At 46.0% G+C, this 23,733-nt stretch overlaps 1 protein-coding gene across 7 annotated transcripts in view; it reads right to left on the reverse strand.

Annotated features, from left to right (window-relative positions):
• The window catches only part of PLS3 (plastin 3), a 49,153-nt gene extending 39,824 nt beyond the window's left edge, over nt 1-9,329 (reverse strand). The window contains exon 1 of one of the 7 annotated variants that reach the window (XM_056491831.1): nt 9,246-9,329. In XM_056491831.1, coding sequence (XP_056347806.1) covers nt 9,246-9,327 — 82 coding nt within the window. In that variant the 5' untranslated portion in view covers nt 9,328-9,329. Of the gene's footprint in view, nt 1-2,900; nt 3,034-5,115; nt 5,135-5,586; nt 5,639-5,832; nt 5,890-6,519; nt 6,595-7,159; nt 7,210-9,245 lie in introns of those variants that run through there. The other 6 variants (XM_056491839.1, XM_056491833.1, XM_056491837.1 and 3 more) reach the window with 6 other exon arrangements.
• Nucleotides 9,330-23,733: the final 14,404 nt, after the last annotated feature.

A 23,733-nucleotide genomic window follows, 5' to 3' on the forward strand; every position in this document is an offset into this window, starting at 1 on the left:
ATGTCCCTGGAACTCTGCAATCAATTCTTTCTATTTTCCTCCTAGCAAGACAGTCTCCCCATCATACACTAACAGGACAGAGGCTAGGGGCAGGATTACCTACAGGATCTGTCTGAGCCACAGCCCCATTCTGCAGCTGTATGGGAAACACTGATACACACCAGCAGCATTTCTGATCTTACTCAGCCTGTCTCATCTACCAGATTACCAGATCTCCTTTATGCTTTTGCCCATGTTGGTGTTTTGCAGATTTTTCCTTGTCTTGACCTGACCCTGCAGCAGGCAGCAACTCACTTTGCCTTGTGTAAGTTCCTGTAAATATACAGCTTTTAAAACAGCATGGCTAGCATATTTTCAAGAAAAATTCAGTTTCCTCTAGCCAGGGAAAAAAAAAAAAGTATTTAGTAAAGACCTAACTGCACAAGTCAGTTTTTCCACTTTAAGAATTTGAGATATTAATAAATAGCCCCTTGACTCTCAAAGTAAAAAACTGAGTTAGACAAAACTGAAAGCTCATCCCTAGGCTTTGGGAGAAATAAAATCCTTCTAGTGTCCTTCTACAGACAGTTTCATGATTGTTTACAAAGGTTTTATGAGACAATACTTCACATGTGAAAAATATTTCACATTCTAAAGTTTTTTTTACAGTCTACTCTAGAATAGAATTACCAGAAACAGAACAGACCAAGGCAGAGTCTACAAAAAACTGGAGAGAAGGCAGCATTTTCTCTGATTACAGAGAGACCTTTGATCACCAGGGTCACAGAGAGCACACCAGTCATTAACAGCCATGGAACAGCACTGGGTAGTCTCCCTGCCCTCCTCCCATCACACTCCCCTGCTCATTCACCCCCACCCCTGCCCTGAACAACCACAAAGGCTGTGGCTAAGCTGGAGGAATTGCCAGGCAGCACTGCCTGCTGCCAGATCCTGGCTCAGCTGCATCCTGCCTTTCCCCATGGAGCAGCCAGAGCCTGCCAGCGTTTCCTACCACCCTGGAAAAGGACTCCCTGCCCCACCAAGCATGGCCAAGGACAGTGGAAAACAAATGGAACAACACAAGAAGTCAACACTTGACTCTCTGAGGCAGAGAACAGATGCCCAAGGCAAGGAGACAATCAGATCTTCCCTCTGCCATGCCACAGTCAACCACTCAGACTTGCCTAAGAAACTTGGGTTTTCCAAGAGGCAGTGGGGGAGTGAGATCAGCACACCAGATACCAGTCAGCCTCTTGCCCTCAATGCTTTTTCTGTTTCATACAGAGAGGAAGGAGTGCAGCTCAGGTGTGGACAGACAGGACTGAGCTGGAGGCTGTGGGGCAGTGTCCTGGCCCTGGACATCCCTGCAGCACCTGAGCTGAGCTTTAAAGTGCCAGCCTAATGCACAGGCTGTGGACTGGAGTTTACAATTGTTTCAGGCCCTTCACAGTTAAACTTTGATCAACATCTATGATAACTACATGGCTGGCAGTCAGACATCTGGTCTACACCTTTCCAACAGTGGTCACCTTAGCATTTTTGGATTAATTAGCACCAAGCAGATTTTTTGAGGCATTTTATAGCTGAAGGGCTTCCTGTGGCTGCCAATACCCCAGAAACCAAGACACAGACGTGTTGTGTACAGTTTTCAGACTGATGAAAAGGAAGACTATTTTTAATCCAAGCATACATAGGGTGGGGCTCAGTCTCCAACCAGGCCAAAAAGCCACTACAATCCACAAGACCAATGCCTGGCAATCTTTGCTTGCAGGCTGATGTCTGTTCTATTTTGGGGATGGGAGGAATTTAGAATAAAAAGATATATAAATTAAAAACAAAGGAGGCTATGAAAAGTGAATAGAGGGAAGGGCCAGACTTATCCTGTGTATTTTGGTCTAAAGAACAGTGCTGTAAAAAAACACAAATCAGAATTACTCCATTTTCCACTTCCCACAGTAGTTTATAATTTATAACATGGGCTGAGGAGAGTATAGCCCCAGTACATTTTTTACAGGGGAAAAGCCAAGCCATGGCTCCTTGCACAGCAGTGAGACCCTTGCGAGGATGAGGCAGGAAAACAGTCACCAGCCATAGACATACCACAGGATCCCATACAAGGTTTCCTGTCTCAGACACTAGTACAACAGCTATTGGGACACCTCACTGTTTTGTGCAGTTGGGACCCAAAAAAGGCAAAGCAGAGGACTGGAAAAGAAGGCAAGTTTTGCTCACTTAGGGCTTATGGCCAACAGGCAACCAACCTGCTAAAAGCAGAGCCTTTTTTGTACTCTCAGCACCTAAACAAATCCAAGATTACAGGGACTTCAGAAATAACATACCACTAGGTTTTATTTGTTACAGACCCTGTAACTTGGCATTCAAGCCAACTCAACACAGCCATTTATTTTGCCATATTAGTCCCACATTCATTGCAATGCACAGGGTATTTGTCTAAAAGCAGATACAGATAGCTTCTCTCACTGTCTTCAGGTGCCCTTTTAGCACCCATCCATGAACTGTGAAACACTTGCAAAGGCATCAGCATCTCCACAGCTCCTTCTTCACCCAGCCAGGGCTGGATCATTAACCCAACCACAGAAGTCTGCAATTACTTCTCCTGGCAGAATGGTACACTGGGACAAGTGGAGGACCAACAATGATGAACCTCAAGCACTGCTATCACTTTGGTCACAGACTTCTTTAGAAAAAAAGCTAACATCTGAGCAACATCGTGAAGTTTAACCCAAACACCTCAACACATGATCATCAACAACTTCATCCTTGCTTGCTCTACACATAAGTGACCTCATCAACTACCTCCTCTCAACATACATCACTAAGGGCAGTATGTGATGAGGAAACACTGAATGAGACAGTTAAGTCTATTGTCAAGTTTAAAAAGAAAAAACAAAAAAGCTTACTTATAACATCAGTAATCAGGCCTCCCACAGAGACACTACACTTTGTCTTCTCTTGAAGATCTCAGTAACAGTCTCTCTCTTCCCAGCTATTCAGTGGGGACTCCCAGCAGCATCTGTGAGCTGTCACTCTTTTTACAGGAACAAAAAACCTACTGAAGCAGCAGGAAAAACAGCTGTAAGCATTTCAGAGAAGGAAATGAGACAAGGAGACTTGTTAGAAGCATATGGCCCATACAGATTGACATGAGCAATCTGCAGCAGTCCTAACCAGAGCTTCCCATTTCAGACAGTGACCCTGCTCCCCACATCCTCAGACATGTCATATCAATCATTATTTTATTTCTTCCATACTAACCCCAAATGTTTGTAGTGCACAGGCCACCACAGCCCATGGGGACAGCCTGGATGTTGCTGAGGAGTCAGTTTGCCCTAGGAATGTGTGCATTGCCCAGCAGCACAGAATGCAGGAGAGTGCAGAGCAGCCAGCACAGGGGGACACAAGCAGGGGGACCTAAGGCAAGCAGCCCACCTGCCAGGGATGCTGAATTTCATGGGCAGGGTCACCCTCACAGCTCAGCTGCTGAAAGGTAGAGACAAACCAACAGGAATCAGCTGGCAAAACAAACAAAAGGGAAAGAATGACTGTGGATAGCTCCATCTCTGCTGGCATGGAAGCTCCCTTTTCATCATCATGCCACTCACAAACCCAGTGCAAAATTAGCTTTAAGTAGCCCATGAACCCACAAACCCAGAGAGGAAACCCTAGCTGTTAGAGGAGCACATGTGATATAATTCTTCCAAGCAGGCCAGACAGGACTTGCTTATCATCTTTGGCATTTTAAATCTATTACCAAAAAAAGCCAACAGATTATAGATTCCCAGGAGACCAGCAGATGCCACAGTACCTGAGTGGACTGGCTGGCCACCACAGCTCAGCACCCTGCCCAAGGAAGTCCACACCCCTGATGGGAACAGAACTGCTGGGAGAAGGTGGAGCAGCCAAGCCAACAGTCCTGATGCCAGGGCAGCTGCTGGCCAGCACTGATGTCAGTCGTGGTCAGCACTGATGTCAGTGTGCCCACCACAGGAAGAGCTCTGTCACCTCCAATGCCACCACCTCCAGATCAAACAGCATGGCACTAGCTAGTGCATGTTCTCTCCTCCCACCCCACTCTCCTGCCCTATTAAGTGGGGACTTCTGTCTTCAGCTCCATCAAATAACCACATTTCCTTGTTTAGCTGGTACAGGTTGCTCTTTACAAGGCTGGCATGATCACACAGAAGCACACCAAACACCTGAAATCTCAAATGCAGTGCCTGCTGCCCCAATTGGGCTCTGCAGCCACAAACACACAAGTCCCATTTTTTTGCTATAATCAAATACTCTCCTCAACCAACAGTTAAAAGAGTGAGCCTCCATCACCCTCCCCAGGCAGCATGTCCCCAGTGTCACAGCACACCCAGCCCAGGTGTGCCAGTGCCATTTGCCACTGGAGATGGGTGAACTGGGGGCTGCAGCACAGTGAGTGAGGAAGGAGGATTTCTGACAGCATTTCTGACCCCATGCTGATGGCACAGCATGGCAATGCCACCCAGGTAGAGCAGAGGAAATCAACACCTTCAGCCCTTCACCTGGGAAGTATGTGCACAAACCAGAAGACTTTTCACAACCATTCTGCAGTGCTCCAAGTGGATCTCACAACACATGGAAAGGTGCTATCCAAGACTCCACTTCAGAGAAACTTGACCTAGAAGCAGGAAGGATATCCAGGGCAGGAAACACTAGCAAGGACAGGACAGGCTTGAGCCATCACCTACAACTTCAGCACTGAAGAGCACAAAGCAGGCAGCTGCTAAGACTGAAGCTGAACTAATCCTGCTGTGTCTAAACACACCCACCTCATACTTACCCCCTGCACAGACCACACCAGAAACACCTATTTTTAATTCAGTAAATCCAAGAGAGACAGTACACCCACAGGCACACCCAAGCCCCTGTGTACAGAGCAGAGGACACAACAGTAGTTCATTCATGGCCAGCAGTCACATGGCTGAAAGTGATTACAGCAGCCCAGTCAGTGTCAGCTGAGCTGCTGCTGCTCAGGGACCTCCTGGCTGCCCCCTGAGCATCACTTCTCCCACCCACAGCACCCAGGGTGGGGATGTTGGACCATCACCCAACTGCCTGCAGCTTTCACACCTCCCACCTACTTACCCAGCAGCAGCAAGAGCAGCAGGGCTAGAAAAGAGCTTTAATGGTGCAAGCAGGGATAGCTGAATCTGCGTAAGAGTCTGAGCAACTCTCTGGGAGGGTCACAGGGGGAACAGTCCTTTCATGCCCTCCCCTGCCAGCAGTGCTGCAGGCAGAGCTCTGCCAAGACATTACCCACCACAAACACAACCACTGCTGCTTGTGCAATAATCCAATTCCCAAAGTGCCAATAGGAATGATGTGCAAGGATGTCAACAGATGCCTATCAAGAGGCTTGGGGGCCACGGATAGGTGATGTTGTGACATTTGTTACAGTAACCCAACAGATACTGGTTTAATTCAAACTTGCATCACTCTCATCACAAGACCTGGTCTCAGTTGTGCAACATGCTTGAAAAGAAAAGATATTCAGGAATGTTTTGCTTTGTGTATATATTAAGGCTATTTGGTAAACTTTTAAAATTCAGTACCCACCTTTCACACATCTGCTGGTAGGGGTTTCTGGATTCATGTTTGGATTTTTTGATGTAATCAGCAACTCTAATTACTTCATGAGCTCAATGTCCAAAAAGGTACACAGATTACTAAATGCACAGTAGTATTTAGTCCAAAAAGCGCTGAGCATGCAAAGACCAGCAATTGGTTGATAAATATTAACATATCATGCCACGGCTATTCCCAATTTGACAAGAAACTTAAAAGAAAGTTAAAAATTAATACCTGTTATTGCACCAGGCAGGTTGATAGCTTGTCAGTCACATGTTTAAACAGCTGGCTGGAGAGATGAGAATCTGCTTTTTTATGCTGAATTACTGTTCTAATATATGTGGAGGCAGAGTAATACTGAAAGGCTGAACAAAACATCAACTTAAACCATGTTTCTTTTTCTGCTCAGTGCTACTGGGTGATACAGTGATAAAAACCAACTAGCAGCCACATAGATTCCATCTCTCCAACGCTCTGCAAACCACAGCAGCACTGTAGCAGCTGGCATCTCCCTGCTTTGCTTTCCACTCTGCTTATGATCAGAAGCATCACCACATCCCTGCACAGGGTTAAACTGCCTCCCGACGTGGCAGCTCAAGAGCTGCCCTTGTGAGCACCATCAGAGAGCCAGGACTGTGCTTTGCAGGGCGCTGATGGACCTGTACAAAACCTGCGCTGGAATAATACAAGCAGGCTTGATGCTTTTCCATCCTCCTCTTTTTCCTCCTCTGCCACAGGCAATTCACGTGCAAGAAAATCAAGCTAAGGAGCCTGTATCTAAAGAGGGACAAATGTCCCCAGAGAATTCCAGTCCACATCTCCCATCTCTCAAAGAGATGCAAAACATGGTAACTTAAAAAAACCACACAAAGCCCAACCACAAACAAGAAATACCTCATACTGATATAAAGCACAACTTACTTGGTCTTTGTCTCTGCTGAAAACACTGCCCCTTTCTGTTTCACCACCCATTATATATGCTGTGTAAAATAGATTACCAAGAACACTATCTGTGTGTTGGGACACGTCACCAAATAAATTATCACCACTTAAAATACCACTACCAAGATAACCCCAGGTGTGAAATGAGCTACTGATCGCATCATCTACTTAGATAAAGAAGCGCGTTACAGTATCTGTGATGGGCACACCCTCCCTAAACTCACTGCCAATCGTGTAAAAGAAAAGTATTTATCTTCTCTCAATGCACTGTTATATTGTCAAAAATGCAACTGCCATACTGAAGCTCCGAGTGGAGCACTTGCAGTTTTCCTACAGAAAACATGCAGATAAAGAGGTTCACAAGGCACACCGACCTCTTAGATCACCAGCAGCTGTTTTAAGCACAGCTACTGAATTAACTGTCCCCAACATCCCTCCCAATCAATCTGAGCAGCTCTCTGCTTCCCCAAAGCCAGAACTGTTGTATTTCCGCTCCTCCAAAGCCATTTCAGTCACTGCACTAGAAAGCCAAGTAAACACAGGAAAGAGTTACTAGAAGATCCCGCTTGAGTGAATTCTGCACACACTCATTTAACAAGGCTGCAATTCCTTCACTCACCGTCTTAATCTCACAACAATTGAAACCCCGAGCAGAGGAGTCAGTAAGGGAGCCCCAGGGGAAGGGCTTCCTCTGCATTTATCCAAGTACCTAATGAAGTCATCAGTCCCCCAAGCCCCCTCCACCGTAAAGCTCATCTAGCCAAAACTGGTAAATAGGTGTCTGGAGCATTCTTAATCTGGGGAGAAGTTTGCGTGTTTTACAGGAGGGGAAACTTCATCAGATTAACTCTGATAAGAGAACAAAGACCCTGACTAAATACAATTCTTTATATCTAGCACTGAATAACTGAGTTTAATAATCACATTCTGATCTCTTAACTCAGACAAAGAATGAGTAATTCACCTTTCACAAGCAAAGAATTCCTTCAAAGGAGCTTGGTTACAACTAAGCAACATCCTCAAATTGTTAAACCGTTGGCAAGATTAACAAACTACGATAACAACAGCGCCTGGAAAAGGTTTCATTTAACAAATTATTTTATTACCTTTTTTTTTTTTTTTTTCAAGAATTATTTAGATGCAAACAAACAGATCTGGAATTTTAAGTCTCTGTGTGTGCACACACCCCACAAAAGACCATCAAACACGCCCAGGGCAAAATCAGCTGCAGGATATTGCACCCAGGGGACTTGCCTTGTGTCCACTAATCCTCCTGAATCACTGCTCTCCACTCACAAGCTACCAGCAGCTCCTCTTTGCACAAGATTTCTTTTCAAAACAGATTGAATTTCTATACATCATTATGCACAGCACTAGCACATGCTGATCCCGGTAACTATTCCCTCTTTATATCCAGGTTCCAGCTGTTGTCTTTAAAGTTACTCTGAACAAGTCTCCCAGCATTAAGGAGTTTTGCTTCTCAGGTTACCAGGCTCACTGGAGAAGTCACAAGTGTTACTGGCTGAACAATGGCTCCAAGTTGTCATGCAAAAGCAATTTACTTGAGATATCTATTATCTTTTATAGTCGCTTCTACAGATTGACCAAAAACAGGAAGCCCAGCTCTCACATTCCTCTGGAATTGTGTAACAGCAATAACAACCTCAAAGGCTGATTCAATGGCATTTGCTCAGATCTGTACCAGCAGCTCCCCTGAAAAGAAATCAGCGAGTCCAAGTGATGCCCTGCTTGGAGGTACAGATGCTCTTACAGAGCAGGCACATGCAGCCTGTCCCAAGGAAGCATTAGCTGGAGGTCTGTTCCCATCCACATCACTATTTCTGCTTAGAAAAACTTATAACTGGAGCACAGTCATGCCTGCAGTTGTTACCTTTCTGAGCACTGGGACTTGATGTAATCCATTACAACACTTCCAGGCAGCACTATAGTGCCCCAGTAAAGGAAAGTTTGAAGCTTCAAGTCCTGAAAAATTCCCTGTTCTCCTTCCCTTCCCAGGCTCCCAACAAGAAGCCATTGTTAGGGGGAGTAGGGTGACACTTCCTCTCCCAGTCCAAATTAGAGATGTATAAAAATAAACCCACGCAGCTATCCCACGACTTCACTTTATTTCACCCCGCTTCAATTAGATGAGAAGTCGTTCTCATTTCCTCACACTCTCTGCTTTGGGAATGCTACCGTGCTCAAAAGATAAAAGTGAAATACAGACCGAACCCCTTTTCGGTGCCGCTCTGCGGGAGCGCACCGCGGGCAGCGGCACCTCCCGCCCTCGGCCGGGCTCCGCTCCCAGCAGCTCGCACAAAGCCCCAGATGTGCCGCAGCCGGGGCTCGGCTCCCGCGGGCAGCGCATCCCCCCGGCTCAGCGCGGGGCTGGAGTCCCGCAGGGGATGGGTCGGACCGGCGCCTTTTCCTCGCCGCGGGGAGCGGGAGCGGCGGGCACGGCCCCGCGTCCCGCCCGCACCGACGGCTCCGGCCCGCAGCCCCGCTGCCCCGGGAGCCCGCCCGGGCGGCAGCGAGGGCCGGGCCGGGCCCGGTAGAGCGCTCGGCGCCCCGCCGCTGCCGCCGCCACCGCCCCACCGCGGGCGGGATGCTCCGTCCGAGCCGGCACATCGCACATCCCGCGGCGGGGCGAGCCCCGCAACTTTGCCCGAGTTGTAGCGGCGCCGGAGGAGCCCCGCAGCACTCACCGTCCGCGCCGCTCCGGCCGTCCCGCCGCGCCGCCCCGCCCGCTGCCCGCGCTGGCGCCAGGCCCCGCCGCCCCGGCCCCATTGGGCCGCCCGCCCGCGCATCACCGCGCCCCGCGCTGCGAGTGGGCGCCCGCCGCGCCACTCAGCGCCGGGCAGGGCTCGGCTCCCGGCGGGCACGCCCCGGCCCCGCTGCTCCGCCGTGCCTTCCCCCGCTGCGCTCCCTGCTTCAGCGCTCTTGTCCTGCGTGTGTTCACCCTCACAGCCGGCGTGTATCCCTCCCCGCTGCTGCCCGGCAAGCATCCTTCATTCTTCTCCTGACTGCAATTCTCCCCCGAGCAAGCCTCCTTTCTTCTCTAAGGCATCCCTTCCCTCTGTGCTCACACTGTGTCTCCCGTGCACAGGCAGCGCTGGCTGCCTCAGCCCTGCCACGCAGACAGAGGAGCTCTGGGCTTCCCTCGCAAATTCCCCTTGTCTCCCCAGGAACAGCCCTGCGGGTGATGCTGAGGATGTCCAGGGAAAGCTGGTACTGGCGCACATTGGGCGAGGAGCTCCCCACAGAGCAGAGCCGGGGGCAGGCACAGAGCCTGGCTCCCACGAGCAGTAAGGGCAGTGCAGGTGCCTGTACCCCGTTATTCCTTGCACCTCGTTATCCTTGTATCCTGTTATCCCTTACATTCTGTTATCCTTTGCACCCTGTTATCCCCTGTACCCCGTTATTCCTTGCACCCCGTTATCCCCTGTACTCCGTTATCCCCTGTTATCCCTTGTATCCTGTTATCCCTTACACCCCGTTATCCCTTACACCCTGTTATCCCTTGTATCCTGTTATCCCTTACATCCTGTTATCCCTTGCACCCTGTTATCCCCTGTACCCCGTTATTCCTTGCACCCTGTTATCCCTTACATCCTGTTATCCCTTACATCCTGTTATCCCTTGCATCCTGTTATTCTGTGCTCCTGCACACAGAGCATTGCCATGGCCTTTACCCACGCAGCTTCCAGCTGCCCAATTTGGGATAGGTGACCTCATAAGTGTCCTAATTTCTACATTTGCTACACAGATATTCACACCGAAAATTGCTAGAAGGGTTCAGGAAACCAAGGGCCTTAGGGACGCTTTTGCGTAAAAGTGGTGGGGAACAGAAGTTAATCCAAATAGGCCTTGAACAGAGAAAGAAAAAGCAAACAGCTGCTGTGGGAAGAAGGAGGTGAACACAGAGGAGGAGATGAGGCCAGACCTGCACTTCAGACATGGGCCAGAAAAACGGGAAGTTGCTTTCCCAAATGGGAAACTTCATACTCTTGGCCGATGCTGGCATGTCCACCAGGACCAGGAGAAAACATGGCTTTAGATATTAATGTCTTCTTCTGATTTTAGGAGAAAAGCAAACATGCATTCAGGCACAAAAAATCCAGAAAGATGAGGCATTCCCATGCCTGTAGGTGAGAACAGCACAAAGTAATAAATTCATGTAACAACCAGGAACACTAATGGAAGGTGCTAGCTCTTGTACAATGTAAAAGCACATCTCATATTTTGCTGTTTAATGTCAGAAAAATTAAACTTGCCAAAAGGTGACAGTTACCTAACAGACTATTAATAGATAAGGCACATAACAGCATTAGATCATTCTTTCTCTCCTCTTTCAAACTTAAATAAATGTAGGGCATATTTAGCTAGAACTGCCCAGTGAAATTGATTGCAATGAGTATTTAGTTCTCTGTGTTGGCCATGTTACAGGTGCACATCTCTGGATCTGAATTGCACAGTCCTATGTTATGAATTTTTATATGAGTTATTTACAGAAAGGCTGTCAGTCTTATCATTATAACATAAGGTTAAACACATTTTGTTGTCAAAATTGTCAGGAAAATTCATCTTGCAGTGTTTTTCCAAAGCTACAAAATGACACAGTCTCATAAAGTTGTCCCACATGATGGAAGCAACGTGGTTCACAGTGGGAGTTTCCTCATCACATTAGCAGGAGCAGCTTCCTGAGAAAAATCAGACTCTCTTCCCATCATCCTTTTATTCTTTTTATACAGTTGGATTTCTCATTGGATATCAGAAACTCTTACATATTCATCAGTTTATTAGGCTGGGTCTGGGAGATAGGAGTGGTAATTTTAGACCGTTTTTAAAGATTAGTTCAATTTTACGCTCTGTAGTGGCAGCCCTGTGTTTAGATTAGAGCAATGCTTCACACTGCATTACAGACACAACAGAGCTGGGAGCACTTCTGATTCTGATTCTGGATTTTAGCAAAAAAATTATATGTTGGATTACTTATTTTCCCCTTCTGCTAGCATGCCAACATAAAACAACAGGAGACATGAAATCATCTTTGTGAATCTTGACTATTCAGAAAATGCAGATTACACGTTTCCATGCCCTGCTTTTGTCCAAACCAGTAGTGTGAAACAGGCAACTCTTTGTTCTCTAAATGAGGGAGTGAAGTATTAAACATATTGAACATGTACCAGTTGCCTCTTTATTAGGATTTCCCCATGTCTTCCTGCACAAAGAAAGTTGAGCTATAGTAGACACATCCATTCATTCAGCTACAACCACTGCTTAGTGCTCCAATATAGTCATCAAGCTCAGGTTAATATTTTTATTATGTACTCAATGTAATTATCATATTCTGAGTAAGATGTCAAAATGTGGAGTTTCATTTGCACATAACTAGTGAACCCCTTGTTTGCATAAACACACAACTGCACGTTCTTGGGTGATTATTTATGGTTAAAAACACTCTAACATATATTGGTTTCCTTTTCTCAGGGCTTTGTGAAAGAGTGGACAGACTTTTTCAAGACAGCAGGCAGTTGGATTCTTATTTCACTGCATCCACAGGTGTTGTAACTGGTGAAAGGTGAAATTTTGCCAAAGGTCACAGGGGAAAACCACTCCTTTAAGAAATGTCCCATGCAGATTTTAAACAGAGACTGAAGCACAGGGTGGATCTGGAATTTTGGTGTTGTCTGGTTCCTGAAATTGTATTTGGGGCATTTTTAAAGCCCTTTCAAAAAGGTTGTTATTTAGAAAATGACAGAGAGCATTATTTGCACAGAGGGACTTTCCACAAGTGCCATGAGAAGAGAGGACTTAGGGCCAGACAGGAGACAGGTATTTCCAACGTGACTAACAACAGGACTAATGTTATTGAGTATGACTTTTAAGTGAAGTTATAGTGCAATATTCTTGTAGAAAATATGCAGACAGAGGACTCTGACTTCATAAACTACTAGCACATAGGAACTTAGGAGGAAGGAAATAGGCCATACTTTTTGAAGACTTGTTTAAACAATGCTTCATTAATTCTCTTCTTCAGCAAAGTACAGTGAATTTAACAGGTGTTAGAAAATGCCCTGGCTACAGAGCCACAATGGAAGGAGACTGCCTGTTAGATTTTTTTAATTTGTAAGGATATGGATTTCTATAAATGCTGTTTATTGCCATTATAATCACCAGGCAGATGGAGGGTTGGCCCTGCATCCAGCATGACTTTGTTACTGATTCCAGTGGAAGCTGGATGGGCCCTTAAGAGACTTTGCCACTGCCAGGTTAATGTTAGTGTGACTCTGTGCCTAGAGAACTGAAATGAATTTTTATTGTGCCTGTTGAAATGTAAGCTTCTTATCTGGCAGCTTAGTGATGCTTCTCCTGTACTGCTTTTCCACTGTATAAAAGCTAAATAATTTCTCTTGGCTGGGTATTGAACAGTGCTAATATCCATGGCTGAGATAGCTGCCCTAAGATAAAGATCATCACAGACCATAAGTGAGGGGTGGTGACAACCAGGAAGAGGGAAAGGAAGCTTGACAGGGCAATTAAAAACGTTTTACTCTGATGCACAGTGTGTCAGGGAGAGGGAGAAACTGCAAAACACACTGTAGGGGTTCATATGGGTTCAGAAGAGGCCTTTAAGGAGTTGGTGTGAAATTCTTCCATTAGAATTAAGGCATCTGTTCTCAACTAGACTTTTGTTTTGTTTTCTACAAATACTTACCCACAACATTAACAGAATATAAGAACTAGGACATTAATGCCAAAAACATTTGTCATCAATCAAAGAGAACAACTGAGTGGTATTGTGAATAGATTAATAATCTGGAACTATTTTTTTTTCCATTGCAAGAAAGCAGATGGGAATCTGCATAATATTTTGAACTACAGAAAATTGAATTTACCTCCCACTAGAAACATTTACTCAAATAATTCTGGGAACTTCTTTTCTTAAAAACAACTTTTGGGAGATAACTATCAGTAAGTTTATCCATCAAGTTTGTGCAGTGCAGGGAATCCATAATCAAAGTCTATAGAAGTCTCTGAGACTCCCCATGTGAGTGCAGCTTGCCCACCAAAGTTAACAGCCTGCCAGGCTGTGGGCAGGCTGCCTTCCCTCTCACTGTCCTGGCTGCCAGACATCACATCACCTCATGGGATTCTAGGTTGTGTTGTGAAAGCACCACTGCCTCCTATTTAATCTGCACTTGCTTTGGTGAAGGAGTTGCCCAGTGTCTCATGTTGTCTCTATCCTGCAGTATATGTTTTATTTGTTTAAAATTGCATTCCTTCTTGTCAAGGAGAATTTTTCAGGGATCACCCATGCAGCTTCACAAGAGCTCTTCAGTTCCAACTCATCAGTGGCAAGGCAGAGTTACACATGTGATGCCTTTGTGCAGCCCTCAAGTGCAGTTTTTTTTTGGGTTGAGCTTATAGAGGACTCACTGACCTTTGAAGCACATGGGAGAGTGGGTGACTTAAGATTTTATTTGCAATTCATATCAACAGGGTGAACGCCCCTCCTTCACCATTGTGGACCAAAATCCAAAAAAAGCATGACAAGGAAAAAGTGATTTTGTCTCTTTACTTTATTTATCAACCCACCAAGAGCAGATCCCAAGAGTTATCCATGTTTTCTTTCTCCTAGCTAAGGTACAAGCAACTGCTTACAAAGAAAATAATGTTTCCAGAGAACATGAGATGCAGAAGGTCAGACACAGTAGTTTTGAGCAGAAGAACCAAGCAGAGTTATCTGCAAACTGTGGAAAATACAGTCTGCCATGTAGCTGACAGTTGTTCATTTTTTATCTCTGGTGACACTCTGGTGTGCTGTAACCTGGTTATTTCCAGGGCCTGATGTTCTGCATGCAGCTTCTTATTATTAAATCCTGGCAATGTGCTCAGAGCTGGACAACATTACCCTGGAATGAAGTTTTTAGGGAGGGTTTGAAGGGGGAAAAGCCTGGTGGTTTGGCAAGATAGATGTGGTACAATACTTCATGCAGTTGGTTTTGCACTGGGGCAAAACTGGAGGCAGGAAGCACAAGGGCTGCTAATGCAGGCAATTCTGTATGGTCCAGAGAGCTTGGGGTGGGATGGACAGGGACATGTGCAGGGCCTCCAAGGAGGAGCCTTGGGTGCACCTTGGTGCCAGCTGGGCTTGCAGCAATGGCCTTGCTTTCATTTATCTCTCCACTCTGCCTTCCTTTGGCTTAACTCAAGTAAAAATGAGGTACACAGAGACTGCAGGGCAGCTAATGAATTATATTCACCTGCTGCAGGCTCAGAGCTGGAGGCTGTGCCTGATAACTGGGGAAGTATTCTTCTGCTCAAGGACACCTTTTCTTATGTTCCTAATACTTACTGATTTGTTCATATCTTCACCAAAAGAGTTGTGGAGCACTCAGACAGGCTGCCCAGGAAAGTGGTTGAGTCACTGTCCCTGGAGAGATTTAAAAGATGCAGATGTGGCACTGAGGGACATGGTTTACTGGTGGGCTTGGCACAGCTGGATTAATGCTGATGATCTTAAAAGTCTTTTACAACCTGAATTATTTTGTGATTCTAACTAATCTAAATTTCTAGTCTATAACATATTTATTAATATTTTGTTCTCTGGACTTTCTCCTTGATTTTTCTTATTGTTTTGCTGCTCTAGCTTTTGCCTTCTTCCTTTTATTCATGCTCGCACAAAGTTCCTTCAGCTCCTACAAAACTCAGTCACCCCACAGCTTCCAAAATCTATGGTGAGTGGAAGTGAATCAGGGCTGTCTACATTCCTGCAAGCCCAGGGCTTGGGAGATGGTGTGGATGTGTGCCAGTGCTAATAAATAGGGAACTATTAGTGACTGTGCAAGGCAGGAAAATTGCAGAACAAGATAAGACTCACCAGAATTCTCTTATGCTGATTTTGGATAAGGATATTTACTCAGGGGGGGATAAAAGGGTTATCCTTAAAAGCAAAGCTCTCTCTCCAGCCATGAGTGTGTTTGTGCAGGAGCTGTGCCGTGTGTGACAGCAGCAGGACCCTGTGTGGAGGTGTAGCTGGGACATTGCTGCCTTGCACTCTGCCAACACAGAGGTTGCTCTGCAGTCTCACAGCCCAGGCTGTGGCTGTTCCCAGCTCTGAGGCCAGGCTGCACCACACCTGCCAAACCAAACACCCTGTGTAGCTGCACTTGGGCCCAGGACACATCAAACCCAATGGCTGGGACAAACTCAGTGGAGCAGTTTCTTTAACAAGTCCAGCAACTGCAAGGCTTTGCTTCTGCTGTGCTCTGCAGAGCAGAGATCAGGCCAGGTGCCCTGCTCTGAGCAGATCCAAGGAAGCTGCTTTGCCCTGAGTTGCATCTCCAGGTAGCTGGGTGCTGCTGGAGCAGGGCAGATCCTGCTGAAATCAGAAGTCTCTGGTGGGTACCAGCCTCAGGATATGTGGGTGCATGGACTGGTGCTGGTGCATTAGCCCACATTTACATATCTGTGCTTTGCATTCCCTGAACTTTATTGCCAAGAACACAGCAGGAAAGAGAAAACTGCTTGAAAGTAATGTGACTTTTGTGGTAATTGTGTGTGGGATGGGGCAGAAAGCAAAGTAACTCCTTGTGGTAGACAAGAAGAATATGAGGAATTACAGAGACAGGGCAAACAAAAATCAGTCTAGAGTGGTCCAGGTTCATGTCTACTGCTGTAGGATATGGCCAGTTATCCTCTCCAAGTCAGCCTTATCTCCTGCTATTGTCATTCCTGTTTGTTGTAGGAAAGCAAATTTCAGTGCTGGTCACACTGGGATTTCTCTCCTTTCCCATCCATCTGTGCAGGATCCCAAGCAGAGAGAGTGCAGCCACAGGCTGTGTGTGCAATGGAGTTAACCTCATTTCCAGCCCCATCAGTGGTGCTTAGCTCCATCCCCTGGCACAGGACATGGATCAGCCCTCCAGGCATCAGCACAGGGAGCGTTGCCTCTGGCTGGCAGCAATGCTTTCACCCTCCTGACCCCACCACTGTACTGCCTCTGCTTAGCTCCTGCTGTTCTAGTTTCTGCTGATCTAGACGTGTTAAAATTAATTTTTCTCTTGGTGCCTGACTCTAGGCAAGGTTATTAGATAGCTGGGTCACTGCAGTCTGTGACTGTCAGCTGCTGAAATCATTTGCACTGGGCTGTGTGCTGGTAACCCACTAAACAACCACTTTTGATGACTAACCAGCATCAAAATTCCTGCAAGCTTCATTTTAAAAACAAGGAGTATTTTATTCAAAGAGAACAAGAAAATGTATTTCCTTGCTGTAAAGTGATTGGCCCTCATGTGTCAAGAGCCCAGCTCAATTTCCCTCTCCTCTGCATTCTGGAATCATTACCACACTTATTTCCAGTAGTGCAGAAAGTCTTTTCCATATGCCTCCACTTCAGCCAGCAGTCTGTAGCTAATGTTCAATGTCTCCTAGGCAGGAGGAGATGAGGACAAACCAACAGCACTATTGTGATGACAATGACTGTAGAAGATATAAAACCTTTCTTCAAAAGCAGTTCCCACCTCTGAAAGCAAGCCTGGTCCTGCAGGGAGTGCTTCAACCCCTCTGAAGAGTGTGCAGCTTTGGGACAGTCTGGAAAAGGAGGTCACAGAAAGCTTCTGTGTCCCAAAAAATCTTCTTTGGCCTGAGCAGCATTGTACCTCATCCTGGCTGAGGGAGAGGGCTCAGCAACAAAGTTGCATAAAGTTAAACATTCTTTTGGACATTAGAATTCATAACAAAATGTGTTTTGGATGGATATTTGCTTTCACAGCATTGAAGGACATCTGTGCCAAATGAGATGGGTGAGCACAAACTTCATCTTCTGCACTCACATAATTTGCATCACAGGACTTTTAACTGGACACTGTCCTGGGATTTCACATTCCAGCCCAACAACAGTCCACAGATTTTGACCAATGTGCTCTATAAAAAAAGTAATTTACTGGAAAAGGACAGTGAACAGCTCATAAAAAGTGTTTCTCAGCATCAGTTGCAGACAGGGATTTCCCCCAGGAGCCCCTCTTGCTCCCTTTGTTAGAGCTGATAGGTGTGTGCTGCAAGAAAGGGAATTCATAGCTGTGACATGGCTTAAACATAGAAGAAAATCATACTCTTGTGGGGAAAAAGGGTTCTCTAGTGGGCTGGGCATAGGCAGAATTAGAAAACAGGCTGTGTTGTCCTCAAGCAAGGGCATTCCATGTCCTCCTGCTTCTGCAGCAGGCACTGACAGTCTTTAAAAGTGGCAGATGAGAGCAGTGAGGGACCCTCAACTCCTGTGTGTGGAGGAGACCTGAAGTGACCAGGCCCTGGCCATGCTGACCTGTAGAGAAAGGACAAACTGGTTCTCACTGTGGGCCCCTGCTCTCAGCCCTGCCAAGCCAAGGATATTCCTCAAACCCTGTGCCCCAGACATTTTATCACCTCAGTGTTTAGGGGGACCTCTTTTGTGTCCCTGCCACTCCAGCAGAAGAGCCCAAAGCTCTATTTCTGTAGAAATGCAGCTTTTTGGCAAGGGCTACATGGTCCAAGGCTTGTCCAAGGGCACACTTGAGGAGAGGTGGCCATGTGCAGCCCCAGGAGCTGCTCTGCAGGGTGGTGGCTGCAGTTACAGATATCCCAAGCTCAGCCCCTCCTGAGCTCCATGGAGACAAAACAGGGATAGAGCTGCCAGCACCAAGAACCCAGAGAGAGCAGGGCACTCCTCTGATGGACAAAGTAACAGATATCTGTCCCACAGAGATCTCATCTCATTTTTGACTTGGCAGTGGGAAGAGTTTTGATCTCTTCCTGCTTTTTGTTGCTATTGTTGTTTTAGCATTATCTGTCCTCACTTTTCATATTTTGATGTTCCATCCAGACCAACATCAACTGCTGTGACAGCTGTGAATAAAAGGCTTTCTTCTAGAAGCAGAGCAAGCAGCATTTGGCTTTAGTTTTGATTTTGTCCCAAACACTTTTACAATTGACTTAGTTTTTGTGTTCACACATGTATCTCATAAGAAATTTGAGAATGAAGCACTGCCAAAGGCATTAACACACAAAAATATTTTTCAGCCTCTAAATATCCCCTCCTGATCTGAGAAAAGAGGTTTTTTCCAATCACTGTATGCTTATGGTCCATCAAATAGGTACTGGAAGAAGATCTGAGGTAGTTTTCTCTGTCATATTTGCTTTATCTTCTAAAACATACCATTTTTGGTGGTGATGACATCAATACTCTCTAATGGTTTTGGCAGGCCAGCTTGAAGGCAGCTTGAAAAACCTTGTTTACTAGTGATTGTAAAGGTCTGTGCTCCCTGTGGATTTAATTCCTGTATTATTGTAGCTACTTAAGGATTATCTTGAAAGCTGTTTTATAAAGAATGGAAATCACAGATTGTGAGAGGTCCTGATGGGCTGCAGTTCATCAAAAACTGCTCCAGTATGGGTTCCTTCCATGGGGTCAGTCCTTCAGGGAGAGGCTGCTCCAGGTGAGTGACAAAAAGTGTGGAGCCAGGTCAACCTCAGCAAATCAGCCCAAATCCTGGGGAATACAAATCCTAACCACAGATTCAAGTGCAGTATTTCAAATTCCAGTCACTTGACATTTATTTTTGAATGTGAGATTAAACACTTACAGGAGGCTGCAGGTGTTGAGAATCTTCAAGCTGATACAAAATGAGTTATTTATTTTCACTCCAGCTACAGCTTATCCTTTTCCTGTTTTGTTTTGCCAGCAAAACTGTGATTTTCCCATCCTGTAACTGGGAAAAAGAATCTAATTTCCTCACTGGGGACCAGCCTCACAGATCTGGGAGCTGGAAGATGTGCTGTGCAGCATACACTAAATAAAAATAAATATAAATAAATAAATATAATATATAATAATATAAATATTATATATATAATATATATAAATAAATATAGAATATAAATACAATATATAATAATAAACAAATATAAATATAATATATAATAATAAATAAATATAAATAAATATAAATAAATAAAATCTTTGCCCTGCAATTCAAACAAACCTATAAAGGTTTTACATTCCCAGCTGGGAGGAAGGCTTTTCCACATCCATGCTGCCTTCTGGTGCATACACAGCTCCTCAGGTTTAAATGTCAGCTTGAGACCCTGGCATCTTCTCATCATGATAATAATCTCCAAGTGAACAAAACAGAAGTATTAGTTCTTCCCCTATCAAGTTCCACCCTGGCTAACATCATCCAGCTTCTTAATCTTTACAACCTCTGGGCTGGATATTCTTCCTGGCACAGCCCAACATTTTTTGTAAAGACTTGCAATATTTTGCATGATTTTTAAAGATTTGAACTCTTCATGAACAGTGCCACCTCCTTGAATCCACCACTGAGTGTCTACCCACCACCTTTCACTCTTTATTCAGAGGATTTAGATAATTTGGGATAATAATGATCATGTCCCCTGGACATGTGCCATCTAACACAGTGGGTGCTGATCCACACATGAGGGTTCTCAGAACCATGGTTAAGGAGGCAGCAGTGACATCACAGAGGGGCACAGGAGGTGATGGGCTGTGAAAGGTCATGGCAATGCAAATCCATGTTTTCTGCAGACAAGCCCCTGGGTGACACATATTCTGTGATCTGGGTGGCCTTTAATGAAGCTTTTCCTTCTGGCCACAGGTTTGCCAGGAGCTGACAGTGCCTCTGTCCCAAACTGCCCTTTGCCATTTGCCCTTGGCATCATGTGCAGCTCTGCTTTATGGATGTGGCCACTGCCTCCACCCCAGGACAGATCACTCAGTCCCCCAGTGAGCCCTCCTCCACAGAGGGAACAGCTGTGAAACCTGGAGAGAAAAACTTTGATCTTTATCAGCACGAAAATAAAGATTCTTGGAGGCCACCCTTCCCCAGCTGCTGTGGCCAAGGGGAGCTGCAGCCATGGCTGGCAGTTCTGGGCTGCCAAGGGAATGCTAACACCTGGTAGGGGATTAGGAAGACACAACTGTTGGAACAACAGCTGGTAGGCTGACCCTGGCCTGTGGTGTGGCCAGAATCACCTGTTGTATGGAGTGCTGCTCTTCTCAGCCCTCTTGCACTCCCACATGCATGCAAAACTGATTTTTCATTGCTGTTATTGAAAGAATTATTTCTTCATGCAAGTATGTCCTCACTTGCTGTATGAAAATTATGATTCAGCTGGGGATAATCTGTACAACCTTCATCAGCCTTCTCTTCCCTTTTCCTAACCCAGTGCTCAGTGTGGAAGAAAAGAGGCAGTGGGAGAAGTCCCATGTGGTCAGATTGTTTTAGCAGGATGGGTGAGACCAGAGGCTGCAGTTGTTTGTGAGGACCACAAACACAGATGTACCCAGCAAGGTCCCAGCTGTCAGCAGCTCCTCCCCAGGATCTCCTTTACTGCTTCTCTGGCCTTGACCATGAACTAGTTGATCTGAGGTGCTCCCTGCTTCCTCCAGCAGCCTGCTGTGAGTCCACGAGCTGCTGGGCAAACACTCTCTGCTTGCTTTTTATTGCCTGTGCTATCTCTCTCCTAGCAGCACCATTATCTGCTGTGTGCATAATACACCAGCTCTCCTGTAAAACTGCCCGTGTTTATGGGTTTGTCAAACTGTTCCATGACATTTCTGTACCCTAAGGAGGCATTGGCAGGAGGATCAGGGATGGCAATAATCCATGATAAGGGATTGAGATGAGGGAAGAATTAGACAAGCCACCTATGCAGATGTGAAACTTCCACACACCAGTCTGCTGGTCTGTGTCTTTATGCTGCCACTTTTGGCTGTCCCTGATGATCTGGAGAGAGGCTTTTAAGAGTGTGATAACCACCCATCCTAAAATAGTGAACAGTATCAGGAATCCATCAAAGGGCAGAAAGAGAACCACAAAGCAAGGAACCTCATTCTGTCACAATGTATCTCCAAAATGCTTTGCTGAGCACGCAATCCTCTGAATCCTGTTGTCTTGCAAAGTGAGGATGCTTTCAGGAGTGAGAGGTGATCTGCAATGTGGCAAGGGACACCCATGCAACTGGGCAACCATGCAAATGGTGCAGCAAGGCAGCCAGCCACTCACTGCAGAGGAGAGCTGGAGCTGCTCCCATGCTCACCCTCCATGTGGGGATGGGGATGGGCTCTCTTCCTCTGCTGCCACCCAGTCAGGCTGGCAGAATAGGTTCTCTGACCTAGGGAATTAGTAGGTGATATAGAACTTATGATAAGGGAGGACTGTGACCCCAACTGCCCTGCCAGTACTCACAAAAAAGGTATAAAGGGTAATGCAGGTCCATGGCCTTGGCTCTGCCCAAGGTGAGGTGTGCAAGAAGACCTGCCAAGGTCAGATTGGCTCTTTTACAAGGAAAAAAAAAAAAAAAAGCCATGAAGGGAAAGTATAAGTGTCTTTCTTTTCTCCTAAAAGACATCTCAATGCTGGCGTTGAGGAGCCGTCATGTTTCTGCAGCTCTATCAGCCTGCTCTGCCACAGCCCAGCTTGCCCACAGGGCTCAGAGTGGCTGTCTCCACCATCACAGTGCTGAACATGCCCATTCTCAGCTGGCTGGGGGGAAAATGTGCTGGAAAGCAGGAAGAAGGTTTGAAATTCAAAGAGCTTGAGGCAAATGAGAACACTGGGGGAAAAACAAGAACAGTACTAAAGGTGCACCTACTGTACCCTTGAGCAGGCACAGAGGGGAGAGCATTTGTTAGCTCAGAGGTCAAAACAAACCAGAAAGAGAACATGTCTGGGTTAGCAAGACAGGGAGGAGAAAAATATTTAATCTTGAGCAATCAGAAGCATTTCGTTCAACCTGAACATTCCTGTGTTTCCTAACTCTATATTTAACTCCCCTTATACTTAAGGTTACTTGTAATGGAAAAAAAATGCATTTTAAAATCTTTCACTGGAAATTCAAATAGTTACAGAGGTCCTCAGGTGAAATAAAGGGAAAAACAGAAGATGTTGAATCAAACATGGTTTTCAGCTGTAGTTGTTGTCAAAATCTTGAGTACTTTTTGTTCTTCCCAAATGCCTTTGTGGACTCATTTTGTGAAGGAGAGATGTGAGAACCACTCATGGGCAGCAGCTCTGAGACTATCCAGGTGAAGAAAAAAATCATTAAAGATTTTAAGAAGAAGGAGGCAGCTCAAGCCTGTACCTGTGCCCTAGTGTGCACGTGATGAAACAGGTTCCTGGCCGCCCTGAGCTGATGGCATATTTGTTATGAACATATAATCACCCACCTGCAAATAGCAGTGGGTGCCAGAGTTCATTAACCTTTGCATCTGGCAAGGGCTCATACCCAATAAACCCCTGTGGCTAGTTTTTGGACTATCCAGTGCTGGAGACAGAGATGAGAAAGCAGAGCCTCTGCCATGGAGCAAGCTCAGAGGCTCTTGGTACCAGGACGAGCCAAGGATGTGCCAAGCAAGTGAGCCTGGGGGTTTTGGCTTCTATGCTTTTTAGGGCAGGATGGTGCCAGACACACCTGGGGACTAATCTCCTTTCCAGTGTTTTTGTGGGACTTGCCCTTTAACACTTGCAAAGCAAGGGGCAGCTGAGCCCGAGGGCGGTGGTGCAGCAGGGACAAAGGGTGTGACGTGTGGCACCTTTCCTTCCCTTCTCCCTGCCAGGACACCTCCCAGCCTGTGGACTTTGTAGCACTGTTTTTCAGGTCCCTTGTGTGGGAGCATTTGGAATTCATTGTACAGTACTTTGCCCCCTGCTCTGGAAAAAAAAGATATAACTTTTTCAACAGCTAAAGCATGAAGTAAACAACTGAATTAAGAGGGATCTTTATTAATTAAGAGTTTTGCAGAGCAGTTTTAGATTTATGAGTTGATTACATAGTGTATGGATGAGAAGGGCAAGCATGAGAGTGTACAGGGCTCCAGCACAGCAAATCCTGTTATAAACAGGCTTTTTCTCTTTCACTTCCCAGGCCATCACCCCTGATAGCCATGCATCCTAAGGATCATGGTGCCTGCTGGGGAGCACTCAGGAAAGTGTCCAACCCTGCACTGGCAGCTCTCAGAGATAGCATCTACCCCCACAGCAAAGCTTCAGGTGTGTTAGAAAAGCAGTGTCAGCATTAGGAAAAATGTGTCCCTCAGCTAGTCTCAATTTGGACTTTACCTTGGACTGTATCCACTGCAGGGCAAGTGAAGTCAAGCCTCAAAAACAACTTCATAATGGCTTTTTGTATCAT

Source organism: Oenanthe melanoleuca, chromosome 4A (assembly GCF_029582105.1).
Source record: "Oenanthe melanoleuca isolate GR-GAL-2019-014 chromosome 4A, OMel1.0, whole genome shotgun sequence".
NCBI lineage: Eukaryota > Metazoa > Chordata > Aves > Passeriformes > Muscicapidae > Oenanthe > Oenanthe melanoleuca.